This window comes from Calonectris borealis, chromosome 7 (assembly GCF_964195595.1).
Source record: "Calonectris borealis chromosome 7, bCalBor7.hap1.2, whole genome shotgun sequence".
NCBI lineage: Eukaryota > Metazoa > Chordata > Aves > Procellariiformes > Procellariidae > Calonectris > Calonectris borealis.
In genome coordinates this window covers 31,921,541-31,936,925 of record NC_134318.1, presented here as the reverse complement: position 1 = coordinate 31,936,925, position 15,385 = coordinate 31,921,541, and the positions used below count along the sequence as shown (strand labels likewise).

At 39.3% G+C, this 15,385-nt stretch overlaps 1 protein-coding gene across 1 annotated transcript in view; it reads left to right on the top strand.

Annotated features, from left to right (window-relative positions):
- Window positions 1-15,385, top strand: part of LOC142084374 (VPS10 domain-containing receptor SorCS1-like) — a 309,600-nt gene that overhangs the window by 200,879 nt on the left and 93,336 nt on the right. The window contains exon 5 of the mRNA XM_075154993.1: window positions 6,115-6,188. Coding sequence (XP_075011094.1) covers window positions 6,115-6,188 — 74 coding nt within the window. The remainder of the gene's footprint in view (window positions 1-6,114; window positions 6,189-15,385) is intronic.

Here is a 15,385-nt window from a genome sequence, read left to right as displayed (position 1 = left end):
CTGCTCTCTTTAAGACAAGTTTGCATTTACTAGCAAAATCTGATTGATGCCATGCTTTCTTACATGTCAGGTTCAACAGCCAAATAAACAATTCAACCGCCTCATAAGAACCAGATTTTTGGCTGGAAAAATCTCAGGGAAAATCCGGTGTTTGTAAAGGAGACAAGTGGTGCACAGTACAATGTTATTAAAGTGCATGTCCAGGTGCAAAACAGCTCGTTTTGTTTGTCCTAAAGATGTGAGTTTATGTCAGAAGATGTCAGCTTCGTAGTTCAGTCAAACCCAGATAGACAAGCAGGGTCCTGTAGGTCATAATCTCATACCATCGGTGATTGCATCAGAATGAATCAAATTTGTCTGATGCCTAGAGAACATTAGGCCCTCAAAGCTCAGATTTTAGCTACTTGTTTTGGAGTTTTTAGAATGCATATAGACTAATTAAAAAAAAAAAAGTAAGAGTGCCGGTAAATTAAAAAGAGAGATGAATCCTCAGTTAGTGTCATTTGGTTTAGCTCCATAGAAGTGAGTGAAGGTTTGATGTTTTATAACACTTGTGACTCCCACACAATCCCTTTAGGAGAGGTGTTTTAAGGATGAATCTGTATACTACACATTAAAGTTTCTCTGTAGTTTTTCAGTGGAGATATGCAACCTTTATCTGTAAAATGGTGAGAAGATTGTGTTCTTTACAGTAAGTATTTGTTTGTTAGCAATATTGCTCACTAAGACGTGTCCATTGGAAGAACTATGGAAGGAGCTGATTACCTTCTGCATTGTTTTTTGATAGTTGAGTTATATAAGCTATGTATAAGACATGCATATATATGTGTTATATATATATAACATACAAGTTAATACCAACTTCGTTGATATTAATACTGGTGTTCAAATGTGATAGAATTTCAGTTCAGAGACTTATAAAACATAAGATATTGATGAACAATGAGAAGAATGGAATCAATGGTATCTAAATATTTTCTGAGTCCTGTGAATTATTGAAAGCTGTTTTTGAAGCCAGTGTAATGTGGAAATCTTATGGCAGAACCATTGTTTTGTCTTACCTAATGTTTCCGATAGTAGCCACATTGTTCCAGAGGAAAGTAAAAAACTCCTGGATTGTTGTGCTGCTTTGTGGATGAAAACCAAAAGTATTAGAAATAATATGGGAAAACCATCTAATTTCCACCATTCTGAATAGTGGAACCTTTTACTGAAGTATGTATTATGGGGAAAACTTGGCCTTACACTTACCGACACCTATAATTTCCTTGTATTTATAATAGCTACTGAGAGCCCCAGCAATCTTTATGTTGTGTAAACACATGCTACAACAGATGATTTCTACTCTAAAGAGCTTAGAAATCTGAGTGAAGGGAAGATGTGTAGGAGGTACAATACATGGGTGAACCAGGGAAAAATGAATAGATCTAGTCAAACGATGGAAGGGGCCACAGCTCTTTTACAGCTGTGAACTAACACACGGGTAGATTATGAAACAATACAAGTGTTCATTCTGTGCAATACAGGGCAGAAGGGCAAAGAAAGATGCTTGGCAGAATGTATCCAGAACCATCAAAAAAATAGAGGGTTTTATGAAACCAAGATCTTGAGAGCTTTCTGCTTTGGAGAGATTTTCCAGAGCTGAAGTAAAGAAAAATGTAGAGATCTTTTTCCTTTTCCTTAGTACACACTTTCCTTTCTAGAATTGATGTTGCAGTCTAGATCAGTTGAGTCAAATAAAATGCCAGTTATTCTTCATGGAACATTTTGGAAAAACATCATTTTTTCTCCCTACATTTTCTGGAATTTTGTTATTTTTTATAGTGCAAACTCTCAAACTAAAGTAAATAAACCAATCAGGTTTGACTAATTTCTGTTGAATATTTTACTTTCACTAAGAATTTATACATGCAGCTTCTTCCTCTTCATCAAATGCTTTGTTTTTTTAACTATAAACATTTCTAAATATTTTATTTTTCTTCTGCATTTTCATTGGATTATAGGAAAGTTATCCTTAGTTTACAAACAATATTTTTTGTTTTTTAAAAATATCTATATATTAAAGAATGTTTCGACTGTCTCAAATTGAGAATGTTATCAACAAATATAGCCCAAAATGCAAAAAAATTACTCAAGTCTAAAGTTAGTGCTGGAAGGATCAGGAAATTAGACAGGAAAGAGACGATTACATGGCAACTATATCCTGCTGTTACCCAGATATCCCAAAGCATGTTAAGATGAAGCTTACACTGTCACTATGAAATACAAGAGCAGCTCTTACGCTTCTCACACAGGTTGGGAAACAAGTAACAGAGAGGGTGAATAGCATACAGATATTGTTTAGTGTAGATAAGGAAGGAAGTTCAGTTTTCAGATGTCAGCTTTCCCTACTCCAGAACATGGTAGTGTCATGTTGTGAGAAGGCTCTTTCTATATCAGGGGATTGTATTGCAGTTAAGAGGGTTTATGTGAATCCCTGCTCAGGCTCAGAAGGTATTTGTAACCTTGGGACAGCCTTTCCTTTTCCCTTGCATTTCTGTTTTCCCATTTAAAAGAGGTAAGTGGTAGGTTTCTACTTCACAGAATATTAGGATTTAAAAAAGGAAAACAAAGCAAAACCAGACTGTTAATGATAGTTAAGTACTTGGGTATTACACAGAAAAATAAACATACAAGAGAAGAGGAACCAAGAAGAGAATTATTCCCTGATGAACAAGGGTCAAATCTGAGAGATCAATACACGATTTGTACTTCATAACAGTTTTGTCTCAGTGAAAACAGAAATATCAGATCACTACTTGGCCCTCAGATGAAAACATACATTGAAATTGTAATAGGTTCCTTTTCTATTTGTGGTTGAAAAAGAAGTGTAGCAAAGAACATTATCTAATTTCAGTCTAATAATGAAAATTGTCATCAGACAGCAGTGCTTGCCAAGAAGATAAAATCTCATCTCTGAAGGGACTACATGCATGAGTCTGTCACAAGAAGTCCCAGAAGAGAGAGGGCTTTTATAACAATAACAAAATATGATGCTGGGTTTAAAAAATATCCATACAAGCACTATAATTGCTAAATGGGGAAAGATAATCCCAGCTGTATCATAACTGATACTTGACAAAAACCTAGCCTCCAAATATTTCTCTTTTTCTGGCCCAACTAAATAAACTCAGTCTAAAATGAATGATACTTAGAATAAAATATCTGAAAAAATTCTCGCTGTAAGGGATTTTTTTTTTCTGTTTGTGGGGGGTGACACATAAGGTGGGGAATTCCCCCTTTGCTAAAGATACATTAGTACTGCTTGTGCTTCTGTGAGTCAGTAAAGGCTGAGATTGGTGCTGAGATAATGGCAAAGCAGGAAAAACCTTCTGAAGCCTGGTTATTAAAGTGTCTCATCAAAGACAATGAGAGCTTTGGGCATGGGTTCCCAGGGAGACGATATTTCCCTTTGAGAGCTGTTGCCTTTTCTCACGCACTGTCTCCAGCTCACTGGGCACTGGCTGCTAATTCGAGAGGCAAATCCTGACAGTAGAATTGCTATATCCATTTCTTCCCTTTGAAACAAACTTACAAAGTTTTGCATTTCTCCACTTTTTGCCTGAATCACATGTCTCATTCGGGGCACGCGCTAAGAGAAAGCAGGGCTCCCTGGGTGCTGTGCAGCATCACAGCTTCTGCTCTGCTGGGGCAGCTGTCGGATGCAGCGGGTGAACAGCCCCTCTGAAGAGCTGTGCTGAGAGAGCCAGAGGGAAGCTGTGGCTCCGGGCCGTTCAACACCTGGCACTGCAGTGGGACTGCAGGCACGGAGGAGGATGCTACACAAGCACAGAGATTCATTTTAATTCATTCAGGATACTGTTACTATCATCAGCAAATTCAGAGAGGGGATAACCTGGTGAAAGTTGTGCTCAGGGAAACTAGAGAGGGAGTAGGGTGAGGGATACAAAAGGGGGAAAACAAGATTTACTGTGATTTCAGCCATCTGAACATCAAAATCCCTGGAAAGCTTACATCCTATATATCCCTGGTCTGGAAACACAGAGGTGTTTGCTGAGTTGTTTGGATTGCTCCCAGTTCTTAATTAAAGGATGAACTGAATTTTATTAAAACTTAAATTACTGTATGTCAAAGACTTATTACTTGGCACAGAAGAAACTACTTTGCCGTGAAAGGAAAAACATTGACATTGGTGAGATAGATTGACAGTAGCTTATTGTTATTACGTTTTTATTTTTGCTGCAGTTACAAAAACAGGTCTAGAAATGGATTTTGAATGTGAAGGGGGAAAAATACCTCCTATAATGGTGAAGTTTTTGATTAGATGACCGCAAAGCACTTTACAAAAGTCATTGTTAAATGTCCCAAAAGATTTTCGTTAATTCTCAAAGATGAAAGTTTTCCTTAGTAATAGTTAGAGTTGCTTAAAGTTTCAAATAAAAATGTATCTAGAATCTTCTATTTAAGGAAAAATAACAGACTCACCACTGAAGTTTTAAAAGTGGGTGCATTTTTATTTACAAAGCTAAATTGTTTTTCCTTTTCTTACCCTTGTTATCTTCTATCCCTTCCACCTTCTTCCCTCTCTCTTCTTTGACAGTGTTCAAGGGAAAGGGAGATGAGAAAAAGAGGTGAACTTTCAGGTTTCCTATTTTAAAGTAGATTTCAACATAGGCACCATCTACTGTTTACCAAAAAGCTGTTGTAATTAGTTTCTCCATGTCCTTCCAATGTTTTACAGTAGGGAAACTGAAGGATAATGGGTTTGCGTTGGGAATGTAATGCAGACTGGGAAGTAGATCTCAAGGTTTCTTACATCCCAGTCTCATAGTTCTTAAAATACATTCAAATCATCTTTCTGATCAACCCAAAGCTTTAAATCAGCTTCTCTCCTTCTCAGTCATTCTCTCAGACATCCATCTTTCTTTTCCCTGCCAATCCACTGCCACTACTCGTTCCAAAAAAAATCGGTCAGGGTTTGCACATAAAGATTTGGATTGTTTGCATTTCCTGCAAGATCTCTAAAGTGGTGTTCTGAAAAGGCAGATCACAGTTCAAAAGAGGGGTCCAACATCTTCCTTGCCAGAAAAGGGGACTGACCAAGTCTATAAAGGAAGCGAAGGAGGAGAAATGGGATGAATCTGCAAGAAAAGTGTAAGGCTGACTGCCTTTCAGTGCTTCCACATGGGAAATTTTAAGTTAAATAAAGCAAAAAAAAGACAGAACCCAAGTGATCCTCCCCTCTACTATTCTTCCGAGAATTACCTGATGGCAGCATTTATGGAGAGCAGCTGTTTGTAAATGCTCTATAACCGTAACATTTGTATATCATTCCACAAAGACATGTCAAAGTATTTATAATACCTGTAACATGCCTTTTTGCTGACCTTTCTCAGTCTGGTTTGGTATTTATCATGGAAAGATTTTCTGAAATGATTGATGTATTTGGATATTGTTTGTGTAACCAGACTAGGAGAAAGTGTCACGTTGTTTGCAGAAGGACAGGAGCAAAGTGAGAATTGCAGGTTTCCATGGTACAAGTAACTTGTGCTATTTAAACTCATTCAGTCCTGCAATAGAAATCTGGACATGTTAGAGCACTTTTTTGGTGCCAGATTGAACAACCTCTCTAGGCATGGCTACTGCTAACTGGAAGGAGAATGACCTTCCAACATAATATCAAGGCAGGCAAGTCTGTGTATCTGTTGTCAGAGCTAGGCTAGGATATCAGACTGCTGTGTTATGCTATACATTTGGTGTCCACCACAAGTTTATAAAAGTAAAAGGCAGCCTTCCCATACTGCATGATTTTATTACCCGAGAGTGCCACAAAGAACTAGGTGATGAGTTTTCAGTCATGGCAGGTTGTTGGGTGTACCCATACAGTGATCCCTCAGGTAATACCAGCTGTGTCCCGTGTCACACAGCTCAGTATTGCCTCTGCCAATAAAAGGCACCGCAGACACTTTTCAGCTGCCCCAGATGTGTCCCGTTGAGACTGGAAGAAGTAAAAGTCCGAGTCACTATCTCAGAAGTGAACAGGCTTCTTCAGCTTTATTTCTCTATTATCTTTGTGGTTTACTGTGATTCATGACTGTTTGTTTTTGTCCCCAGTTATTCAGTTCAGTGGAGTTTGGCAGAAGATGGCTGCTTCTTCATGAGGGAGTTGCACCAAACAGGTTCTACTGGTAAGAGCAAAAACCTTCTCTTCATTTTCTAGACACAGCTTCCCCATACATACAGAGATGTTGAAATGGGGGCTTGAAGGCAACATGGCTGCATGCAATCTGCACTGCTGATTTGTTGAGATTAACTTTGAACTGGTATGAAAGGGGCATTATTCCTCCTGTTATGTGTTTATATAGCACTTGAAAGTGGGGTCTTTGATCTAAGGATGATGCACAACTGCAATATACTGAATAATAGTCTGAAGAAAGCATTGATTTGGGAGGGGAGAGTTCTGCAATTTCCTGTGAACATTTTGAGTTCGAACACAACTCTGTTCAGCATAAGCTTGTTTGCTTTTGCACAAAGAAGAGATCAATCTGGTCCTGCTACCAGTGAGGAACAAAGACTGAAGTCTTGGAGTCTTTGAGGACACCAACATTTCTGCCATGGGTGGTAACAGTGGCTGGTGTTATGCTTTTGACTGCTGTTAGACCTACTTCAGTCCTTGAAAGTGAGCAAGTTAACGACCATTGAACCAGGCACACACAGTTCTTCATTATGATCTTCTTAAATCACTGTGCAATACTGCTTCTAAGTAGCTGTGCAAGATTTCCTGGCAGATTTCAAGCTGTATGGATCAGCCATGTGTAAGTTCCTCTTGCTGAATCTGAATGTCAGTTGGTTACAGCAATGGCAAAACATTTGCAAGTTTGATGCCAAAGTTACCTTAAAGGAGTATCATAGCTCTTTGTCCCTGACGCAAGTTTAATTCCTTGCTGCATTAACTTATGCTACACAATTTGTATCTAAATTCATTTAGGGCCATAGCCTACATGGTTGTGATAGAATCTGAGCAATTTTTAATATATGGGGTGTCTGTAATGGATGATTTATCTTCAAACACTTGTAGTAGCCACAACCACTGAAAAACCACTGAAAAATAACCCCTGGATGTAGGTCCAAACTTTATTCTGCAGTTCTTCACTGCTATCAGATTTCTTTGTATTTTGAGTCTCATCTCCTTCAGTTTTAGTCATCACAGATTTACCCAGTGATTCTGGTGTACTGATTCTCTTCTCATGATTCTGATTGCAGGCAGATCTCTTTGCATTTGCTTTCCATAGCATTGATTTGCATACCCAGTGTAAAGCTCTGTAACCACGCTTGCAGTAAAATACTTATCCGAAACACCTCCATGCTGTTGTGCAATAGCAATTAGTGTAGCTTCAACTCATGTGGAAAAGAAAGCCGAGGAACGAAGGAGACACTGGGCTGTTTTCCTGCAAATATGGTTGTCGTATTATCATTAACTTATCAAAAATAAGTTAAATTTTTTGTATTTTGGCTTATTCCTCTTTTTGCTTACACTGGTAAATCTGCGAGAGTTCTCATCAGCTCTTTATGGAGGCAGTAGTCCACCTGTGAGCAGAAGTTAGCTCATGTCCTGTGAATCTGGCCTTTAAAAGAGAAGCTTTTGATAAAATAGTCATCTTGAAATCAGGAGGAGCTGAAGAAAATGAGACCCCTGTGGTAGCTTCTAAACTGCAAGCTTTTGCCAAAACCACAGGTTTTGAACATATCAAGATTCAGGAGTGGTTCAGTCAAATATTTTCTTTTAATTTATGAAAGAAGAAAGAGCCCTAGGTCAAATTTGCTTCCAAAGTTGAATTTATATTTGGTCTGCAAAGGATATACCAGAGATTTTGTTTGCTGCTCCTGCTTTTTAATCCTTTCTCAGAACCTGTGTTAGCTGAAGATTTTGCAAACTAAATTCCATTTTTAACTTAAACTTGTTTTTGTGTGAGTGTCTGTATAGACAGGCACGTATATATTTATATCACTCCTATTTCTTTCCTACAGGACTTCTAACAGGGTTTCAAAATGTCAGATGCTAACACACAGCCCCATATATCTCTTGTTTCTTCTGGGCTAATAAAAGCAGAAAGTCCTAGAAATCTGGAGACCCAGTCTTTGAGACATCCAACAAAATCGTACTCACTGAAGAGGGTCAGAGAGCTGGAAAGAATGTCCCTGTCCCTGGATCCCTGTGTCCTGTACTGCACCCTGAACCTTTTGAAGTTTCCCATCATTACTTACAGTCGTGGTTTATTGTGAATTGAGCTGATGGATGCCTGCAATAAGAATAATGATGAAAATGGTCATTTTCCCTTTCCATGGAGCTCAAACTTTGAAGGCCTCTTAGAACCTAACAAATAAGAGAACTCAGGCTTGGAGCTTCAAAGGCAAAGAGTAAGTTGAAAAGATGAAAAGATGTTCCAACTACCCATCTAATTCCCTACAGCGATAAACAAAACATGAAACAGCAAGCCTGTATTTTCACCTTGAACAAAACGTCCCTTACATAACACACCTCAGTGTAAGCTAGACTGTACTTCTGCTATCAAAAGTAAAAATAATACAACTTGTGGAGACAGTGTTGTATCTCATTCTGGCTTATTTATTATGATCATCATCACCTTGGGAAAAAAATACTGTTAACTGCAATTATATGGACGCTGTCTGTCCTCAAAACCATCCATAGTAGAAAACAGCTGTGCATGTGTAGTTGAGACATGTACACCACAGAGAGCAACACTGAGCTTTTCTATGCATTTCCATTTCTGTGCAGCCAAGTACCTAAGGACAAAATAGGCACTGAAGTGCTGAACCAGAAGGGCAGTCCTTTGCACTTGGAGCGTGGCCACTGCTGACTCCCCATGCAAGAAAAGCAAAAGAGAACTGGGACATAAGATGTACAGTTGAAATCCAAACTTCTACAGCAACACCTCTATAGCCAGTGCGGATGTACAAGTTGGGTAGAACCTTGCTCAGTGCCCTGTGGTTTGTTTGGGTTTTTTTTTTAATTAATTATTATACGTTTTGGCTTGGAAACATGCAGAGTCTAATCAACCTGAAAAGTCAGAAGACTGACTTCCAGTTATTCTTAAGAGCAGAAATGAATAGTGAAGGAAAATGTCCTAAGTCACAACTTTTCAAGGGAAGCAGACTGTGGGGATACTCTCTCCTGTTCCTGGTGCTTTCTCTAAACCAAATGGTTTTGAGGGGATCAACCAGGACACAGCTGTGTTATACAGAGAACGAGGGCTGTAATATCTGTGGAGAATGAGGGCTATATTCTGATATCTAAGGAAGGCTGAGGAGTTGCCTCAGGACTTTTCTAAGATCAGGAAGACACAAAGCAAAGCCTTTGACATCAGGCCTTCTTGAGGCTGCATTTACTTAATGCTGCTTCTTTTGACAGGGAAAAAACATCTGGAAGACTTTAAAGACTTTTAAACAGATTCGAATGGTTGATGAAAGCAAAGATGCATTTTCCTGATTGCTCACTGATATTTTAATTGTCATTTTACTCTGTCATGGTGGTCTTGTAAATAGTTTGTGGGTCACTCTAAGTCTTGTGAATAAACACCACTGAGCTTGCTAGATTTAGTCTTGAGAAGGCTCTGCCTGCAAATGCTGTCAGAGAAGCTGTAGTGTCTTTTACAGCTGCATTTCTTATATCTCTTTCCAAGAGAATTTTATTTTTTATTTGCTTATTTTTGGCTGCTCTGTGAAACACCCCCTCCTACTACCACCCCAGAGAAATTTAAACCCCTGAAGAGCAACATTAAAGCAATCTGCTGATGCCTACTGCATAACTCTGAGAAAACACTTTGTGTAGAGACACCTCAGCTCCTTGTACCTCATATGTATTTTGTATTCTTGCATCCTCTATTTCATTAAGAGGAGTCATTAACATGAAAATAGAATCTTTGTCTATTCAGAGCTCCTCTGTTCCCCCTTTTCATTTTTCCACCTGCAGCTCTAAGTGATGACTTGACATCAACACTTGTGATGAAAGAGATTGTAATGTCACTTTGTGGAGGAGGATATCAGGTGGGGGATGAGCAGATAAACTGAAGAGAGGTGACTGGAGTTTTCTCATTTAAAAAAAAAAAAAAGGAGGAAAAAGGGATCTGTAATTCTCTACCTCATTAAAAGGTTGTAAGGACACATTTGTGTCCTTGTGGGCAGGCTTTAGTGGTGGGCTACTGTAGAACTGAGATCTCTAATAATTGCTGTAATTCAAGTTATCACATATTTGTTTGCATAATCTAGGTATGTGAAAGTGGTATACTGAGGAAAGCATAATCCACTCAGAGAGTCAACCATACTGCATACAACCCCAAGACATTGCAGTTCTGCACTGTATCAACATTTTTCATGGGTTTTATTATTTCTCTGGCAGGTTCTTGAGATTTTGCTCTTAAATGTACTGTGACAGAAAAATGCATGGAACTTATCAAGGTGCTGAGTAATTCTGGAACTGTACTCTATGAAAATATCCTAATTACTAGGAAAGAAGTATTCTAAGCAATATTAGTTCAGCAGGGTAATACAGAAAAAGCAAGTTAGTATACATAGCTTATGGCTGATAGCACGGCGTTTACTAATGTGGTTGGCATTAGGGGAAGAGAATGTAGTAGATACTAGTTAGAAGAGTTGGATAAATGCTTTATCTAATTCTGGGTTTATTTTTGTTGTATTTGCTGATTTTCAGCATACATTCCTATGGTGGAATTTTGCTGGCAAAAACACTGGTTTGTAGTGAATACAAATGTGAACACAATTGGTGAATCAGTCATACTGGGAATTATTTTACTTTTTTTCTTTCTTTTTTAAAGTGGTCCAGTCATCCAGTCAAAGTTCAATAGTGATATCTTGTGACTTGCAAATCCAAACATTCATGACTAGTAGTTGCTAAAAAAGCTAGTCAAAGTGCATGTAGTTCAATATGGCCAATATATATATGCAGAAATTGCTCATTAAAAACTAGATTTTTATTCTGGTCCTCAGATCAAGTCATGCCTGAAAGTCAGTAAGTCAAGGTATCACAATTAGAGCTGGCCCTAAAAAAATAAAAATAAAAGGTTAAAAAGCTCATTAAAATGTCTGCAAAATGTAGTGTTTTTTTAATCAAAATGAGACATTTTCTGAAAAGATTCTCAGTCAATTCTAATCATAACTTAACCTTGAAAAACTTGGGGGGGGGCAGGAAGAATTAGAGCCAAATAATAAAAGTGTCTTAAAAACTAGCATAAAATGAACAGTAGAAAAGTCCAGCTAATAAATTATATTATCAAGTTATAATCATTAACTGTATCAGTGCTATTGATTTTTTTTTGTTTTTACTTGTTTGGGTATTGCACTCAGACAAGCAAGTAGGAGAAATATAAAAGAAATACCGCTCCATACTTCAAGAAGATCAAAGGGCTTTAATGATGATAGGGCTGGAACACCTCTTTCTCCTATGAGGACAGGCTGAGAGAGTTGGGGTTGTTCAGCCTGGAGAAGAGAAGGCTCCAGGGAGACTTTATTGCGGCCTTTCAATACTTAAAGGGGGCTTACAAGAAAAATGGAGAGACTCTACTGGTGCAGGGACGGTAGTCATAGGACAAGGTGGAACAGTTTTAAACTTAAAGAGGGTAGATTTATGTTAGATATAAAGAAGAAATTCTTTACTATGAGGGTGGTGAGACAGTTGCCGAGATAAGTTATGAATGCCCCATCCCTGGAAGTGTTCAAGGTCAGGATGGATGAGGCTTTGAACAACCAGATGTAGTGAAAGATGCCCCTGAGCATGGCAGGGGGTCGGACTAGATTATCTTTAAAGGTCCATTCCAACCCAAACCATTCTATGATTCTAAGATGACTGTCTTAATTAGACAAAAAATACAGCTCAGAGCTTTCTTACACGACATAGGTGTAACAGGCTGATTAGAAGTAAAAACCCAGTAGGGTCATGTGTCCATGATATTAATGATTCCCTGAAGAAATTACAGGAGATATGTCAGTTTGGTGGGAGATGTTGCTATGTCTCCACTGTGTTTTGTTTTTTTCTGAGTATGAGAAGGAGAAGAAAATGGATGCAAACATTGTAAAAAAGCAGCCAACAAACCTTTCCCCTCAAACAATACAAAGATATGCATACACACTGAAAAGGAGAAAAAGATAAACTGGTAAGCAGCTGGGAGGACAGACGAGTAGATAGAGTTATATTTGTGTTTCTTTCATGAGCAATGGCAAAGAAAGTTAATCTTCAGAGTAGAATTACAGAGTATATATCTTTTCTTTTTCAGAGGAGGCTAGAGACTGTATTCTAAAAGCTCTGACTGTGTTCATTGGAGCAGCTGAAAGAGCTGAAAATCAAGGGAAAAAAGTGTCAAAGCCCTGTTAAAAACTTCATTATATTCAAGCAGTTGGAGCAAGCCAGGCGAACTGTCCCAGTGTTCTTGTCAGATCTTGGCTTGGTGAGATTTGCACGCCCACCCAGGTGGGCTGAGGCGATTTAAATGCCATGGTATATGGGCTGTTTAGAAATGATGCTGTGTATGGCAGAACAAGACCTTTTAATCACTGCAGGGCAACTGCTGGAGGCTGACGGGGAAGATGCCAATCAAAGGGCATTGTGACAGCCTGTCCATAAAATCATCCGCTTGATCTAACACACAAGCCATACCCGATTAGTTGAAGTGTGCTAGAAATTTAATCAAAAATATATGTATTTCATAGCTTAAATATGGTGGAGATGGGCACATGCCAGAGGGGCACATCACAGAGGGACCCATAACAGTTTTCAGGAGATCAGAATTAAACAACTGACTGATGGGGAATAGCAAGAGTATGGAATTTTGCTTGATTTCCATCTTTTTTTTTTTCTGAATTGAACACCACACATTTGCTTCCAGTTGAAGTTTGGCTTTGGGAGAAAATCAGACTGAAGGTCCGAGCCTCTGTAACACAGGCTGCTATTACCTTGCTAATATTTTTAGGCAGCTTCATGGCTGCTGGCCTAAAGATACAGATGAGCTGCAGGCAAGCAACACTGCCAGGGACCAGAGTGAAGAGCAAATCTGCAACCGTGCCTTTCCTTGGCCCTTACCATGCTACTGCTGCTGCTAACATTGCTGATGGTGAGTACACACATTAGAGCACTTTGTCACCATTCAGTGCCCCTGACATTTACCATTTCCTCATCAGAAAGGTCAGTGTTACATCCTGCCCAGCCTGAGTGCAAGGAAGCATACTCTCGGTTGGCAGTGTTCACTGAAGATCCCTCTGGCATATCAAAGGATTCAGTGAAAACCTTTGCTTACAGTTCTTAGGCAGCTGGACCCTGATGTAGCTCTATCTTTTTGCTACAAATGAAGGCTGAAATCGCTCAGATTTATCTTGGGAATTTTATTCCTGTCTGGCTTCCAGAGATACAAACTTGCCAGCCCCATGTGGGTCAGCAAGGACAGAATAAAGACAGGCAGCATTCTCTTTCTCTTGCTGTTAAAAGCTCATTTAGACTCCTTGGATTTATGATAAGATTTAGTTCTTAAGGAACTGAGATCCAAAATACATATCTTTCTTCCCTTGACAAGGCTGAGAAAATTGCCCAAAGTCACAGAGCAGAGGTTGATATCACTCTGGTCCTCTGAGACTATGATAACCAGATCCTCTGGTCCCAGTAGTCTCTTGAGAGAACTTGTTGCTCATAATCAAAATATAAGTCCTTAGTCCCAAATCCTTAGTTTGGCAGAGTTCCACCACGTGAGAGAAAAAGTATTCTCAACTCTATTTGATTATCATGGGGACTCTAAAAATGGGGGTAAAATAGTAACTTGAATGTTATCCTAAAAGTCATAACTGAATAGAATCTTATCCATTTACCTGACTCTGTCCCCTTCCTCCCCTTAGAGTCTTGTTCTCCAGTTGTGAATAGAGGGAAGAGGTATATTCACCTGAATAAGCCTTTTGGGACTGAGCCCATTCTGATTGATGCATAGGTTGGTGTGTTTTGGTTCTCCCAATTTATCTGATTTATCTTAAAAAATCATTCAGAGATACTTTATAAATGAGTTCAGACTCCCATGAGCTCCAACTTTTCTCCCATCATCCACTTCCCCCGGTTAAAGATCTGCAAAAGTAGGCAGGCATCCGTATATGAGGTTCAAAAGCTTGATTTGGATTACTCAGTAGCAGAAGCCTGCAGTGCTATGCAGGACCCTGGAACATGTCAGTCTTCAACGGGCATTGGACTAAGAAGCTGATTTCTCTGTATGCACCCATAAAGGCAGCGCTTGGGAGGGTGAGGCAGTTGCATAGTAAAGTTAGCTGTGGATTTGTCTGTATCTATGTCAGGAAGGTTTCACTGCTATTTTCGGTTGTATGTTTAATGAGCAGCATACCGTGTTACCAGAGTTGACTTTGCACTCTTGTTGTAAATGACTTCCTGGCCTCTTCTGGAGCATACTGACTGGGCCACAGCACTACGAGATGCCAGAAACATGCGTCTTAACACAGTGGGAAACCGTGATCCTATTAGACTATACCAGCAGAGAAGCAGGTAGGTTTAGTCCATTATATCAGGGAGCTGAGTTCAGAGGCTATAACTAGAGGGTACCTTCCTCCTCTTCTCCCTTCAAGCCAGTATGATGTCTTAAGTTTCCTGCAATATATGAAAAAGAGATGTAGGACAGGAGGGCTATCTTAAAATCAGGATCTAATCCCGGTAACTGAATTTTATCCACTTAATTCAGATCCTCATTTTAAGACATTCCAGCGTTACCAGCAATAGATACCTACCTCCCTGAAAATTCACATCCATCTATCTCAGAGTTTTAGCCAAATTTCCTCTCTGCAACTTCCCGCAGAGAGCTGTGGTGCTGCTGCAGCTGGGGAGAAGGCTTGGTTTGCTACTGTCCTCGAAGCTGTGGGGTATGTGGACATCATGGGGTGGAAGGCTGTGGATAATCCCGCTCTAGGGTTGCAAAAATGATGGTGAGAGTAGAAGTGACTCCCCATGGCCTGGAAATCACACCACTACCCCCATTTACCTACTTATCTATTTTAGTGTCAGCAGCAACAGTCACCTGTTTTTCTGGGTCAGTGTTGTGAAGTGGCACAACTAGGAGGAGTTGGGCTTTATTCACTGCACTGCTATTTCCCAGCAGTACTAGAGAAAAGATGACGGAGTAAAGCATACCATAGGATGGTTTTGGTCCAGTGGCTGCCAGTTGAATTGCACAAAATTATATCATTTCATCTAATTGGACAATGTGGGAAAGAATAGTGCAGAGTTGTAGCAGGGAAAATCTAATTAGATGATTGTCGGGGGAGATTTATTGTCCAGGTATAAAGAAATGAAGTGCTGATTTATGCCTGTCTG